This window comes from Phyllostomus hastatus, unplaced genomic scaffold (assembly GCF_019186645.2).
Source record: "Phyllostomus hastatus isolate PE091 unplaced genomic scaffold, TTU_PhHast_1.1 phas_contig_98, whole genome shotgun sequence".
Taxonomy (NCBI): domain Eukaryota; kingdom Metazoa; phylum Chordata; class Mammalia; order Chiroptera; family Phyllostomidae; genus Phyllostomus; species Phyllostomus hastatus.
Window position 1 is genome coordinate 4,058,829 of NW_025333999.1, and position 14,306 is coordinate 4,073,134.

General features: G+C 40.7%; 2 protein-coding genes and 1 non-coding gene across 3 annotated transcripts; 1 reads left to right on the forward strand and 2 right to left on the reverse strand.

Moving 5' to 3' along the window:
* Positions 1 to 1,220: 1,220 nt before the first annotated feature.
* On the forward strand, positions 1,221 to 1,383 carry LOC123828636. The gene has a single exon (XR_006787482.1). It is a non-coding gene; the product is annotated as a U1 spliceosomal RNA (small nuclear RNA).
* Positions 1,384 to 3,634: 2,251 nt separating this feature from the next.
* On the reverse strand, positions 3,635 to 4,594 carry LOC123828549 (olfactory receptor 7A17-like). Its single transcript, XM_045853596.1, has one exon. It carries the CDS (start codon positions 4,592 to 4,594, stop codon positions 3,635 to 3,637), a length of 960 nt encoding a protein of 319 aa, XP_045709552.1.
* Positions 4,595 to 12,739: 8,145 nt separating this feature from the next.
* On the reverse strand, positions 12,740 to 13,609 carry LOC123828550 (olfactory receptor 7D4-like). Its single transcript, XM_045853597.1, has 2 exons — positions 13,255 to 13,609; positions 12,740 to 12,969 (listed from the first exon to the last, which is right to left on the reverse strand). Exons 1-2 carry the CDS (start codon positions 13,607 to 13,609, stop codon positions 12,740 to 12,742), a joined length of 585 nt encoding a protein of 194 aa, XP_045709553.1.
* Between the last annotated feature and the right edge of the window lie 697 nt (positions 13,610 to 14,306).

A 14,306-nucleotide genomic window follows, 5' to 3' on the forward strand; every position in this document is an offset into this window, starting at 1 on the left:
GGCCAAATCATTGTAATCAAGTCAAGAGACTCAGAAGTAAGAAGACAGACATATTTAACTAAATAAAACACAGAACATTTTTATTGCCAAAATGTCTCCCAAAAGTCAGCTGAGAAACAATAATTGTGAAAAATAATGTAAAAGGCTGATAATGGTAGAATAATAGGCGTATATGAGCATATAATACTAATACTCAAAATGGCCATTAAATATATGAATTATTGATCAAAGTCAGTAATAGTTTAGAAAACAACAAAAACATCTCTTTCATACCCACCAGTCTGGGGTAAACGTAAAGAACTGGGGCTGAACTTTTAAACAGGTAGCAAAGGGATGCTCTGTTTTTTCCTGGCAGAACTGTGAAGTGCTACAACATCGGGAAAACAGTCTGAAGGCAGCCGCACACACTATGAGGACCTGTATCTCTAACGCAGGGCTCCTCAGTCTCTGCAGGGCTGACATCCTGGGCCAGGTCTTTGTCTGAGGGGTGGTCTCTCCTGGGCATTGCAGGACGTTCAGAGCATCCCTGGACTTTATTGGCACCTCCCATGTGACAGCCAAAAATGTATCCAAACATTGCTCAGTGGCCCCTGGGGGAACAATATATTGCCTCTGGTGGAGAACCAGAGTTTTAATGTAACAATCTCAAAATATTTTCTTATATTGTTATAATAGCAATATACTGAGGAAGTGTACCTTAGATTTCAGGTGTGACTTGCAGAGCCACACCACAGAATATTATGTAGACATGGAAATAATGAATCAGTATCTTACTCCTTTTTTGACTGAAGGGAAGACCATAGGTATTGTTGAGTAGAAGGGAGAGTGGACACAGAAAAAAACTGCACAACACACAAAGAGCATTTCTGATGGCCATGATGCTGTTTATGCATCTGTACAAAAGCCCATGAGTGTGCATGTGAGCATAACACAGGAAGAGAAGTTTAAAAAAAACTAACAACTTATGGTATACAGATCGTCAGTAGGAGTGAATTATACTAAAAATAGGTTTCAAAATAATTTTATGAACAAAATTGAGTGAGAATCTAAAATTAACTTATTGAAAGACACAAAATAATATTTTAAGGATATTAACATGGGTCACTGATCCAGTAGATTTCCAAGGACTTAGAAATGAAAAATATAATAGAGGGGTTTTTAAAAATGCAGATGGAGTAGTCTCTCAGTTATAATTTCTTATGTTAAGAGAGATGGATTTTATACTTACCTGGCAGGGGAGATGCCATGTCATGGAGGTGGTTTTCCCAGGGTGAGGCTCATGCATTGCACTCCGGGTGTGCTAACCCCTGCGATTTCCCCAAATGTGGGAAACCTGACTGCATGATTTGTGGTAGTGGGGGACTGTGTTTGCGCTCTCTTCTAAGAAAAAAGATAGGTGGATTTAAATGGGACACTTATGGAAAGAAAGGTGATCTTTAGTTAAATGTGGATATAATGGCTGAAGATGATGCAAGGTTTAGAAATAGATCTAATCACAGAAGGCCAAAAGGAACAATAAAGGATAATAGACATAAAAACAAGTTGGAAATATGTATAAAAGATGATTTATTAGCACTAAGTATACAGAAGAACAATCTTGTATTTGTTCTCATATTTGAAGATAGCATTCCTGGTTACTCTGTCATTTTAGCTTGTTTTAGACAACTTGTATGTATTTATTTACTTCATTTTCAATGCTCTGGAGCAATATATTTTTTAAATGCTGAAAATAGTATTAATTTTTAATTTCTCTTTTAAGTGTTCTTTAAAAAAATTTATTTATTTCATTTTAGACAGAGGGGATGGGAGGGAGAAAGAAAGGCAGAGAAACAGCAGTGTGTGGTTGCCTTTCTTGTGCCCCCTACTGGGGACCTGATCTACAACCCAGGCATGTGCCCTGACTGGGAATTGAACCAATGACCCTTTGGTTTGCCAGTCACTGAGCCACATCAGCCAGGGCTCTTTTAAATGTTCTGACATATGATTAGTGCACTTTCTTGTTTTAGTTTTATTTTTCAATTACAGTTGACATTCAATGTATTAGTTTAAGGTGCACAGCATAGTGGTTAGATAATCATATAATTTACAAAGGGATGCCCCCAATATTTTCAGTATCCACCTGGCACCATACTTAGTAATTAAGTTATTGCAATATTACTGACTATATTCTCTATGCTGTGCTTTATATCCCTGTGACTATTTTGTAACTGTCAATTTGTACTGCTTAATCCCTTCACTTTTTTTTAGCCAGCCCTCCAACCTGCTCCACTCTGGCAACTGCCAGTCTGTTCTCTGTTTCTAAGACAGATCACTATATCTAAGATCTCTCATTGGGGGTTCATTTCCCTGAAACCAGGAGAGTTAAAGGACATGCATGTTTGTGTAGGAAAACTGCCAGTTCTGGTTCACATGACTGACAGGACCCCAAGGTCTCTCTTCAGTCATTCCTTGGTCAGAAAGGATGGATGGAGTCCTGAACATCGTGGAGATAATGATGGATAACACTGACAGTGATCACTCACCATCCCTTCTGTGGTGATGGAAAATTTAGAAGGGGTAATATATTGCCTTTATAGCAATGAAATGAGTCATATTATAGAGAACGCTGGAAATTTTAAAGTAGAAACACAAAGACAATTCAATAAAAAATAGAAAAATACTAATGAGGTTTTTTATCATATCTATTATAAACCCCTTTACACATGGACACAAAACTTTCTTTCCCCCACCTTTTTTTTTAAGTTTACTTTTTTATTGTTGTTTAAGTACAGCTGTCTCCATTTCCTCCCACCACTCCCCCCACCCCAGGCATCCCCACCTCCCACCCTTGATTACTCATGGATGCCAGTGTTTCATGTTCCTAGATGCACATCATGGGGAAAAATATTTTGCACAGTAATTACACAATTTGGCTTCACTGTATTGAAGGTCATCTGTGATTCAAAGGTCATATTAGGTCAACTTTATTAAAATCTGTCTTTCACTGAAGACCTGTTGGAGACATGTATTTGATAATTGTTTTGCGAAGGGCTTAGGAGGGATTGTGAACATTGAGCTGAAAGGGAACAGAATCCTAATGAGGAGAATAAAATTCAGGAACTGGTTATTAAACACACTGGTATGTTAGAGTCTACCTTGTCAAGAAGAACAGTTAAGACATAAAGATGTATATAAATGAATGTCAGACATAAAAGTGAAAAACGGTGGTTTCACATTTTCCTCACTTATAAAATTATATAAATTTCCTTGGTAATTAAGTGTACTTTTCCCCATAGGAATAGTATGATTCAGGATGATTCTTTTAGTAAAAAAAAATATTTCATATGATATATGTCATTTGAGAAAAAATATTTTAAAAAATCATGTTGTCTCATTAGGTAAATGGGATTTTCCAAATACTTCTGACCCATGATGGAAATAATTTTGGGAAAGTAGAAAAACAACAAAGGGAAAAGCTGTGGGACATAAGAGAGAAGAAAGCTTAATAAAGTGAGTTTCTGAACTTGAATAGAGAAGTTAAGGTCAAAGAAATGGAGATTCCAGAAAATAAATAGAAAGAGAAGATTCTACTTCCTTAGTCTGAAAATAGCCACAATAGCTGACTCTGAGACTTTGACCTCAACAATCACAGGCACTACTCCAGTCTTAGGACGATTGGCCGGTTGGTCATTTCCTTCACAAAAAGTGCTGTCAGAGCTTGTTTGATGTCTTTGTTCCTGAGACTATAGATAAAGGGGTTCAGCATGGGTGTGACCACAGTGTACATCACTGAGGCGATTGCACTTGATCGTGAGCTGTGTGTGGCAGCAGAGCTGAGATACACGCCTAGGACTGTACAATAAAACAAGGAGACAACTGAGAGGTGAGATGCACAGGTGGAAAATGCTTTATACTTCCCCTGAGCTGATGGGATTGTACGTATGGAGGATACGATCTTAGAGTAAGAGTAAAGGATCCCAGCAAAAGGACCACCACCTAGCAGGAGAGCTGAAAAATACATCACCATGTTATTAAGAAAGGTGTCAGAATAGGCGAGTTGGATCATCTGATTGAGCTCACAGAAAAAGTGAGGGATTTCCAAGACTGTGAAGAAGGACAGCCTCAATGCCATTAAACTCTGTAACAAGGAATTCAGAATACTAATGATCCAGGACACCAGGACCAGCAGCCCACAGAGCCGGGGGTTCATGATGACTGTGTAGTGCAGGGGGTGACAGATGGCCACATACCTGTCATAGGCCATCACGGTCAGGAGAAGTATGTCCAACACCGAAAAGAGTATAAGAAAATAAATCTGGGTGATACAGCCTGCGTAGGTGATGGCTTTGCTCTGTGTCTGGACATTCAGCAGCATGTTTGGGATGGTGGTGGAGGTGAAACAGATGTCAGTCAAGGACAGGTTGGAGAGGAAGAAGTACATGGGTGTGTGGAGGTGGGAGTCTGAACTGACAGCCAGAATGATGAGCAGGTTTCCCAACACAGTGATCAGGTACATGCAGAGGAACAGCCCGAATAGGAGGGGCTGCAGTTCTGGTTTCTCTGAAAATCCCAGGAGAAGAAATTCTGAAATTTGTGTACCATTGCCTGGTTCCATATGGTGGAGGTGACTACTAGGAAAGAGGAAAATAATATGACTACTTTACAAAAACTTGGAAATGTTACAATTGATATTGTCAGTCAAAAATTAATTTTAATATATTGTGTATGAATCCACGGTGCCACCTGTGATATAAAAGTTTTCTATCGATCATCTTTTCCCCTAAGGCATCATGTATTCTACAGTTTTAATGAGAAGTTTTTCATGTGTTTCAGGAATGTGAATTGAATGCAGACCATGTTTCCCTCATTGCCCAGGCTGTGAGTATAGCATGCTGAAGAACAAAATTTCCTACAAGGCAATGATGGAGAGAAGGGTAGAATCCAATAATAAAAATCTATAACATTTCAGATGGTGACAGGTGGTATAGAAGAAAAGGAAAGCAGGTATAAAGAAATGAAGAGGGTGTTTAATTTTTCACGGGTGTTTAGGCAAGACCTGCAAACAAGATGGCATCAGTGCAGAGAACCCAAGTAAGAAAGGGGAGGGGATTATTCAAGGTTACCTGGGAAAGTGTGTGCTCAGCAAAAGAATTGGCTTGTGCAAAAGCCCTGAGGAAGGTGTTTGTTTTAATGTTCAGCCTGAGAAATGGAGCTGGTGTTGGCAGTGAATGAGCATGAAGAAGAGGAGGAGAGAAGGTGTCAGACACGTTGGAGTGATGTGGCCTCACTGCTGCTGCTGCTGAAACCTCAGACACAGGGACTTCCTCGTCCACACTCCTCTTGTACTTGATTCATCTTGTTGCAAATGTGTCCCATGAAGGAGACAGATCCCCTCCTCAGTGCCTCCTCTTGATTGAGTTTTGGCCCCTGTTTGTAAGAGTTACCTTGGAGCATGTGATTCCTAGCCCCCCTGTTTGGTGGACTGTCACATGCACAAGTCACACACATGCACACAAACACTACAACCATTGTTGTATTATTTGCATGTCTTTCTCAGCCCCAGCCATACTGATTCAGCTACGAATGGCTACAACCAACTTGGCCAGATCATCCCCCTGCACATCATAGAAATGGTTCCCAGCAATTCCTGTCCTATACCTCCCATGGACAAAAACCCTTGGGCTCCATATTGGGATGGCCATGTTCTGCTCTGTAGTTAAACAAACATTAAGAAAATCTGTTCATATCTTTACTATTATAAATAATGTGCAATGAACATAGGGATGCTCATATTTTTTTGAATTAGTGTTTTTGTTTTCTTCAGATAAATACTCAGAAGTAGAATTGCTGGGTGCCCATCAATAGATGAATGGGTAATGGATGATATATATATGAATATATATAATGAATGTCATACATATAGGGTGGAGCAAAATATGTATGCAGTTGTTCAAATGGAAAATAATACAATAATTAATAAATAATAATATAAGAATAATCTCTGTGTTTCACATACTCACAACATAGAAACAGAGACAATAAAAAAGTATGACATTTTCCCATTTGTAGCAACATGGATGGGCCTAGAGGACATTATGCTAGTGAAATCAGACAGAGATAGACAAATACCATATGATTCCCCTTACGCGTAGAATCTAAAACAAAACAGAACAGAACAAAACAAATGAACAACTGAAGATAAACAAAAACAAACTGATAGGTACACTGAACAAACAGAGGGTTACCTGAGAGGAGACAGTGAGGGAATGGGTGAAAAGGTTGAAGGGGAATAAGAGGTATAAATGTTCAGTTATAAAGTAAATGTCATGGACATGTAGTGTAGTATAATAGCATGGGGAATGCAGTCAGTAATATCTTAATAACTTTGCTTGGTGATGGGTGGTTATGAGACTCAGGGTGATGATCACGTTGTAAGATGTATAAATGTCGAATCACTATGTTGTACACCAGAAATTAAGGTAGCATAACTGTACTTCAATAATGAATACAAATAAAATAATAGTTGCAATTTTATAAAAATCTGAGAGAGCGAGGAAAAAAGAGAGAAAGAGAGAGGAATGAAATGAAATGGTTGAAGAAAAAATGATTTAATAAGCTCAGGTTTGAGGAAGAAAAGTCTCCCTTGGTTTTGGCTGCACTTGAACCCTAAACACATTCCCCTGACACCCAGCAAAAATAATAAAAGAAAGAACAAAAACAAACCTGTCTAGAAGACAAAAGAGGTGATACCGTGATCGTTATCTTTCCATACCACACACCCAAAGCAAAGGGATGAACCCACACTTTGCAAAAGAAAACATGTAAATTGTAACAAAATTGGTGGTTTTTATAATCAAGCAGAGGAAGACTTGTTTTTTTGGTACCTATTTCATAATTATTTGACCAGTTCATTGTTATATGGTCTGATAGGGGATGGGGTTAGGTCCTTTGTTCCTGTTCTCATGTGGCATCTTTTCTATGACTTCTTGGGCTGTGGGTTTTGATCTCTTTTGTGACAAACCCAGCTGGCACACTCTGGTCCTGGTTCTGGTCTTCATCTAACATGCAAAATCTCCCCAGACCACGCTTTGTAAACCCTGCCCACACCGTGACAACTCTATCTATTTAGATGGGAAGAGCTTTCTTTGTATGGTTCTGTCTAATGACATTATTTCAACACACATACATTTCATTGTTCTCTGTCTTCGAAGTTGTACTGATTGATCCAAAGAGCAGGGACTTCATCTACTTTGTTCATGTTTGGGTTTGTCACAAAGGTATGTGAATAGATGTGAACTCATACAGGAACAAAACTAAGAATATGAAGAATGAAGATAAAATGAGACCAGGTTAAAGTATAAGCAAAATTGAATTGAAACATCAAATACTAACTGAAACAAGAAATAAAATAGCAATAATTTAATGACATAAACATGACTTACAGTTAAATTGTCAAAGACCTAGACAAAAAGAATTCATTCACTTATTTTTTAAAAAAGATTTCATTCATTTATTTTCAGAGAGAGAAGGGAGGGAGAAATAGAGGGAGAGAAACATTGATTGGTTGCCTCTTGTTTGCCCCCAAATGGGGACCTGGTCCTCAACTCAGGCATATGCCCTGGCAGGGAACCAAACCGGTGACCTTTTGGTTCGCAGGCCAGTGCTCAATCCACTGAGACACACCAGCCAGGGCAAAACATAAAATAATTTAATATATACTGTTCCTTGAGTGTTCTGGCACATAGCAGATACAGTTATTATTCATTTAATGATTCCAGAATTAGGTGTCAATATATATGGACATTTACCATATGACAAAGTAGTAATTCAATTTAATATGTGTTATTCCACTTTAGATTTATGAAACAACTTTTTCATGTGAATACTCAGCATGACAGAAGATACTACAATGTCTGTCTCACTCACTAACTGCTGCTGCAAGGTGCTGTCTGCCTCACTGGTTGGATCTTTTCAATGAATAGAAACATGCTGAACTACACCCTATCTTAGAAATTTAGTACAAACACTCGCACTTCACTGAACTGCTCTCTATGCCTAAGGCTCCATTTCATTTCCCAAAACAGCAAAACTCCTCAGAAGTGTTTTCATTTGCCTGCAACCACTTCCTGCATCTCAGTCATTGTGCAGCGTCTTCCCACTGGACTCCCAGTCCCATCACCTAATTGTCAGCCATGGCCACGGATCTCAGATTCAAACAGATGCATCCTTATTAATATATTAAGTAAATTAAATATAAATTAGTTCCGTAACCAAGAATACAAACAGAGGTATCTGGTCTCAGGGCTGGGCTGATTAGGGTTGCAGTGCCCCAGGTAAAAATTCTCAGGTTTCATTCTCTCTGACCCTTTCCTGATGTACCTACCAGGCTCTCAGACTCCCTGGATGGGTTTTCTGAAAGGAAGGTCTCTGTGTGCCAGTCAGAATTGCTCCCTGGATGGTGGGTGATGGAGACTGAAGCTCTGTTCCACACAAGGCAGCAGGAGGGAGTGAAGCATCAGTTTCTGAGCCAGATTTGGGAATTAACAACAAGACACATTCTGCCTAGCAACATACAAGCTGAAGGGCTGCACAGGGAGATACTTATAGTCTCTCTATAATTGCTCATCAGGCACATTTCCCTCATGGTATCCCACCTCTAAGTACCTGATTTCTCCCTGGGCCTCTGGAAATAACAAAGGAAACTTTCCTTAATGATTTTCTGATCCCAAGCTACCAGAACAGAAGTTGAGTAAAGTCAGTTTTATTTCTCCTTGTCCTTGATCTTCCTGTTTTCCAGAGGTCTGACTTCTCCACCTTATCCCAACTCTGATGAGTTAACCTTTTCTGCAACGTTTGAGACTAAGAAATCTATCAGGACCAGGTCCCACTGACCCTTCTCCAGAGCACTGCTGTCCCCTCTTCAATGAGGGGGGAGCTGTGTTTCTTTGATATGCAGTCCTGGGCACCACACTCTTTTTCTTCCTGACACATTTGTCAAAATAATAGAGATTTTCACTTCTTTCATAACTTAAGAGCTGTCATTTAGTGCCTCACTATAAAATATATTAATTATGAGAGATATACTCAGAAATTCTTATGCCACATAACCTCAGCTTAGCATCTTTTTTTTTTTATTTTCAAGATTTTATTTATTTTTAGAGAGAGGGGAAGGGAGGGAGAGAGGGAAAGAAAAATCAACATGTAGTTGCATCTTGTGCGCCCCCTTCTGGGGATGTGGCCTGCAACCCAGGCATGTGTGCTAGGCTGGGAATGGAACCACCAACACTTTGGGTTGCAGGCTGACACTCAATCACCTGAGACACACCAGCCAGGGCTGAGCTAAGCATCTTATAAGCACCATCTGATTAAAATTTTTGAAAAGTCCATTGCACGAGGTAGTATTGTTATGACTCTATTCCCCTTTGCAGAATGGGACTTGAAGGGGTTTAGTGATCTACCAACTGATTAAGGGATGGACAGAGTAAGAGATGGGCTTCTTTTTAATTTTTTAGATTTTCTGTTTTTTGTTGTAGATTTTACAAACTTTAAAAAACAGTTTATTTTTTTTATTGTATTTTTCTACTACCATTTATCCTGCTTATACTCCTTTCCACCTCCACACACCCCCACCACCCACGATTCCTTTTTAAACATTTTTATTTGTGTGAGGGGTGGGGGAGAGAGAGAGAGAAACAGAGAGAAATTGAACATAGATTTGTTATTTCACTTATTCACACACTCATTGGAGTTTCTTGCATGTGCCCTGCCTGGACATTGAACCTGCAACCTTGGAGCATTGGGACCACTCTCCAGCCAATGCTGTACAGGCCAGGGCCAGAGAGGGGCCTTGATTGGAATTTATCAGGTTGCTTCCAGTTTTCAAACCCTGGGCCAGTGATTCTGAGCCTGAGGTGATTTTGCTCCTGGGGATGTTTGACAATGTCTGGAGGGAGGCTGCTAAACACCTGTAATTCCCATCACAAATAATTATCCTGTCTCCATTGTCAACATGAGAAGGTGAGAAAGCCTAGCCTAGAGCAGCACTTCTCCAACTTCAGTGTGCACACGGATCACCCAGGATTCTAGTTCTTTTGCAGATCCTGGTGGGCCAGAGATTGTGAAAATCAAACAATCTCCCAGGTGGTGTTGAGGCCAGGTGTTCCTGGCCTGAGGACCACTCCCTGACCACCAAAGCTGTGGCTCAGGGTCAGAGTCTAGTGCAGGCTGTGTTAGGCCTTCTGAACCAACATTTCATTTGCATATAATTTGAATTAATAGTGTATTCACTTACTCCAGAAGCTGTTATAAATTCTGAGTTTGGGTCTTTGGTATAAAGGCTCTTGAACAGCATCAAATAATGAGCTTCTGAAAAAGGCTTTGTCCATTTTGAAAATACAGACCTTAGAATGACACCAAATAATGTATTAAAAAAAGAAGACTTTATAGTAGATAAATAGGATCTTCCAAAAGAGGTCTGCATCCTAATCCCCAGAACCTTTAAACATGTTATTTTTTTACACCATGGGAGGGGGCACTGAAATAGTAGATGGGCTACTTTTGCTGATCAGCTGACTTTTAGATAAGAAGTTGGATGATAAATATGCAATTGGACTAATGTAATCATCATGTTCCTGTTACAGGACCGACCCAGGGGGTGTACAATATACTATTACAAAAAAGGACCCCTGTTTTTTAAAAATATTTTTAAAATCTTTTAAAAAAGATTCTTTTTGTTTATTTTTAGAGAGGAAAGGGAGGGAGAAAGAGAGAGAGAGAGAGAAACATCAATGTGCAGTTGTTGGGGGCTATGGCCTGCAACCCAGGCATGTGCCCTGACTGGGAATGGAACCTGCGATGCTTTGGTTCGCAGTCCGTCCTCAATCCACTGAGCTATGCCAGCCAGGAGGACCCCCGTTTTTATCCGGGCGCCCCCCCTACTAGGTTCGCTATGCCCACCACCAGAGGCAAGACGACTCAATGCCAGAGATTTGTGAAAAGGAAAGAACTGTTTATTTAAAAGTTATGCAGACTTAGAGTAACAACTTAATGTCTTCATTAAAATACTAAAGTCCTTTAGAACACCCACAGATGCACACAGTCCTTCCTTCTCCCTCTGCCCTTGTCTGGGGTACTGTATCTCAGGAAAAGAAGTAGATGTCCAGGATTGGGGCTCCCGGCACCATCAGCTGTATTGCTGCCACGATCTCCAGTAAATCCAAAGTCATGTGCAATCTTCTCATGGTCCACCAGCAAGAGTCCTTTCACCTCTTTTCTTTCAGGCAAAGTCTCTCCTGTCTGCTAAGCCACATGGCAAAAGGGAGCACCCCAAAGCCGTGGGGTCCCCACTCAGCCAAAGACGCGTGGTTCTCCCTGCACTGCCACAGCCACGACAAAGGCAGAGTTCCAGTACATTCTCTCTCTTTCTCTCTCCCCCCATGACTTAATCTGTGGTCCCTGAGAGCTGTGTGAGTAATGACCCTCGTGTTTTCCTGGTTTCCTAATGGGTGTAGCAACTATTATCAGGACCACAAGGACCAGTCCGGCCACTACTGTAGTCTGAATAGTGAGCAGTAGGACCCAGCCAGTGCCCCAGGCCTTCCTAGCCTATAGCACCACTATCAATAGGCTGAGACTTAAACAACACAATGCTCAAGTCTGCATCCTCAGGAAGAGCAGTTAAGGTAGCTATGTACAAAGAAAGAGGGACACAAAAGTGAAAACAGTGGTTTTAGATTTCTTGGAATAAAGTTTTGTGAATGGTGTGTGTAGCCAAGCTCAGTTTTGTCCACCTGAGTAATACCACTTGGGACTATTTGGTCCATAAAATAAGAACAAGATACATGCAGTGATGTACATCATTGGAGAAGAAGTTTTTCTTAAATCCCTGTTGCCCATGAAATAAACTGGGATGTTAGGTATTTCTGATTAAGTTTGCAAAACTGTAAAGGTAGAAACAAAACTCAGGGAGAAACTAACTGTATGACAGAGCAGAAAGCTGAAATATGTGGCCAGTTAAACTGCATGGAGAAGTTGAAACAAACAAATGGGAATTCCAGCAAATAAGAAAAAGGAGCAACTTTGCACACGTATGCCCACGTGTGTGTGTGTTATTTTCTTTAAAATTTTTTTTTAAATTTAAATTTTATTTTAATGATTGTTCAAGTACAGTTTTCTCCCTTTTACTCCCATTCCAGCCCACCCACCCAGCCCTCCCCACTTCCCTCCAATTACCAACCTCCCCCTAGTTTTTGTCCATGTGTCCTTTAAATTTGTTCCTGTAACCCCTTCCCATTCTCCCCTGAAATTCCCTCTTCTCTCCCCTCTGGTCACTGTCAGCCTGTCCTCTATTTCAGTGTCTTTGGTTATATTTTGCTTGTTTCTTTGTTTTGTTGTTTAGGTTCCTGTTAAAGGTGAGATCATATGGTATTTGTCTTTCACTGCCTGGCTTATTTCGCTTAGCATAATGCTTTCCAGCTCCATCCAAGCTGTTCCAAGGGTAGGAGCTCCTTCTTTCTTTCCGCTGCATAGAATTCCATTGTGTAAATGTACCATAGTTTTTTGATCCATTCATTTACTGATGGGCATCTAGGTTGCTTCCAGCACCTAGCTATTGTAAATTGTGCTGCTATGAATATCGGGGTGCAAAGGTTCTTTTGTATTGGTGTTTTAGTGTTCTTAGGATATAAAAAGGAGCAACTTTTAAAACCACAACCTGATTGAAGAGTCACAACATCTGGCTCCGAGGCTTTGAGCCCTGCAATCACAAGCACTTCCTTAGCCCAAGGACAATTGGTCCTTTCATAGTTGCCACTCCAACTAATCTTCTCAGAGCCCTCTTTATGTCTCTGTTCCTGAGACTGTAGATGAAGGGGTTCAGCATGGGTGTGACCACAGTGTACAACACTGAGGCTGTTGCACTTGACTGGGAGTGGTGGGAACCAGCAGAGCTGAGATACACGCCTAGGCTGGTACCATAAAATAAGGAGACAACTGAGAGGTGAGATGCACAGGTGGAAAATGCTTTATACTTCCCCTGAGCTGATGGGATTGCTCGTATGGAGGACACTATCTTAGAGTAAGAGTAAAGGATCCCAGCAAAGGGACCACCACCCAGCATCCCAACTCCAAAATACACCATGATGTTTTCAAGAAAGGTGTCAGAGCAGGCGAGTTGGATCATGTGATTGAATTCACAGAAAAAGTGAGGGATTTCCAAGTCTGCACAGAAGGATAATTGTAATACCATTGAGGTTTGCAACAAGGAATACAGGGAACTCGTAACCCAGGACACCAGGACCAGCAGTCCACAGAGCCGGGGGTTCATGATGACTGTGTAGTGCAGGGGGTGACAGATGGCCACATACCTGTCATAGGCCATGACAGTAAGGATGAAGTCATCCAGCCCTGCAAAGAGGAGGAAAAAATACATCTGAGTGATGCAGCCTGGATAGGTGATGGCTTTGCTCTGTGTCTGGATGTTCACCAGCATGTTTGGGATGGTGGTGGAGGTGAAACAGATGTCAGTCAAGGACAGGTTGGAGAGGAAGAAGTACATGGGTGTGTGAAGGTGGGAGTCTGAGCTGACAGCCAGAATGATGAGCAGGTTTCCCAACACAGTGATCAGGTACATGCTGAGGAACAGCCCAAATAGGATGGGCTGCAGTTCTGGTTCCTCTGATAGTCCCAGGAGAAGAAATTCTGAAATTTGTGTACCATTGCCTGGTTCCATATGGTGGAGATGACTACTAGGAAAGAGGAAAATAATATGACTAATTCATAAAAAGTTAGCAATACTACAATTTATGTTGTCAGTCAAAAATTAATTTCACATATTGTCTGTAGGTATGACCCCCTTTCAGGAAATTCCCCATGACACCTGTGATATGCAACTTTTACATCAATCATCTTTTTCCCAAAGGCATCATTTATTCAACGGTTTAATGAGAAGTTTTTCATTTGTGATGTGGTGTTACAGAAAAAACAAGGGGGGCCTGGAATGATATACTATTATTGAAAAAAAAGCCCCCAGGTCCATCATGTCTGCCGCCCGAGGAAAGACGTCTCTCAATGCCAGAGATTCGTGAAAAGGAAAGGAAATGTTTATTTAATGCTATACAAACTTAAAGTAGTGACCTAATGTCTTTATCAAAAATCCTAAAGTCCCTTTTAAAAGACCCACAAACAGACACAGTCCTTCCTTCCCCCTTTGCCCAGTCCAGAGTACCGTATCTCAGGAAAGGAAATAGAAGTCCATGGCTCAGGCAGTCCTCTGGTTCTTCCCAGTTAGTACTCCATCTCGACTGGGAGACCTCCCTGGGTTCCTGGCA

Bases quoted from the DNA above. Each gene is read 5' to 3' on its own strand.
- LOC123828550 (XM_045853597.1), bottom strand. From the start codon at position 13,609: ATGTACCTGATCACTGTGTTGGGAAACCTGCTCATCATTCTGGCTGTC. The intron at 12,970-13,254 runs GTTCCCTGTATT...CTCACCTCTCAG, and splicing joins CCTGGTGTCCTGGGTTACGA to TTGTCTCCTTATTTTATGGT.
- LOC123828549 (XM_045853596.1), bottom strand. From the start codon at position 4,594: ATGGAACCAGGCAATGGTACACAAATTTCAGAATTTCTTCTCCTGGGA.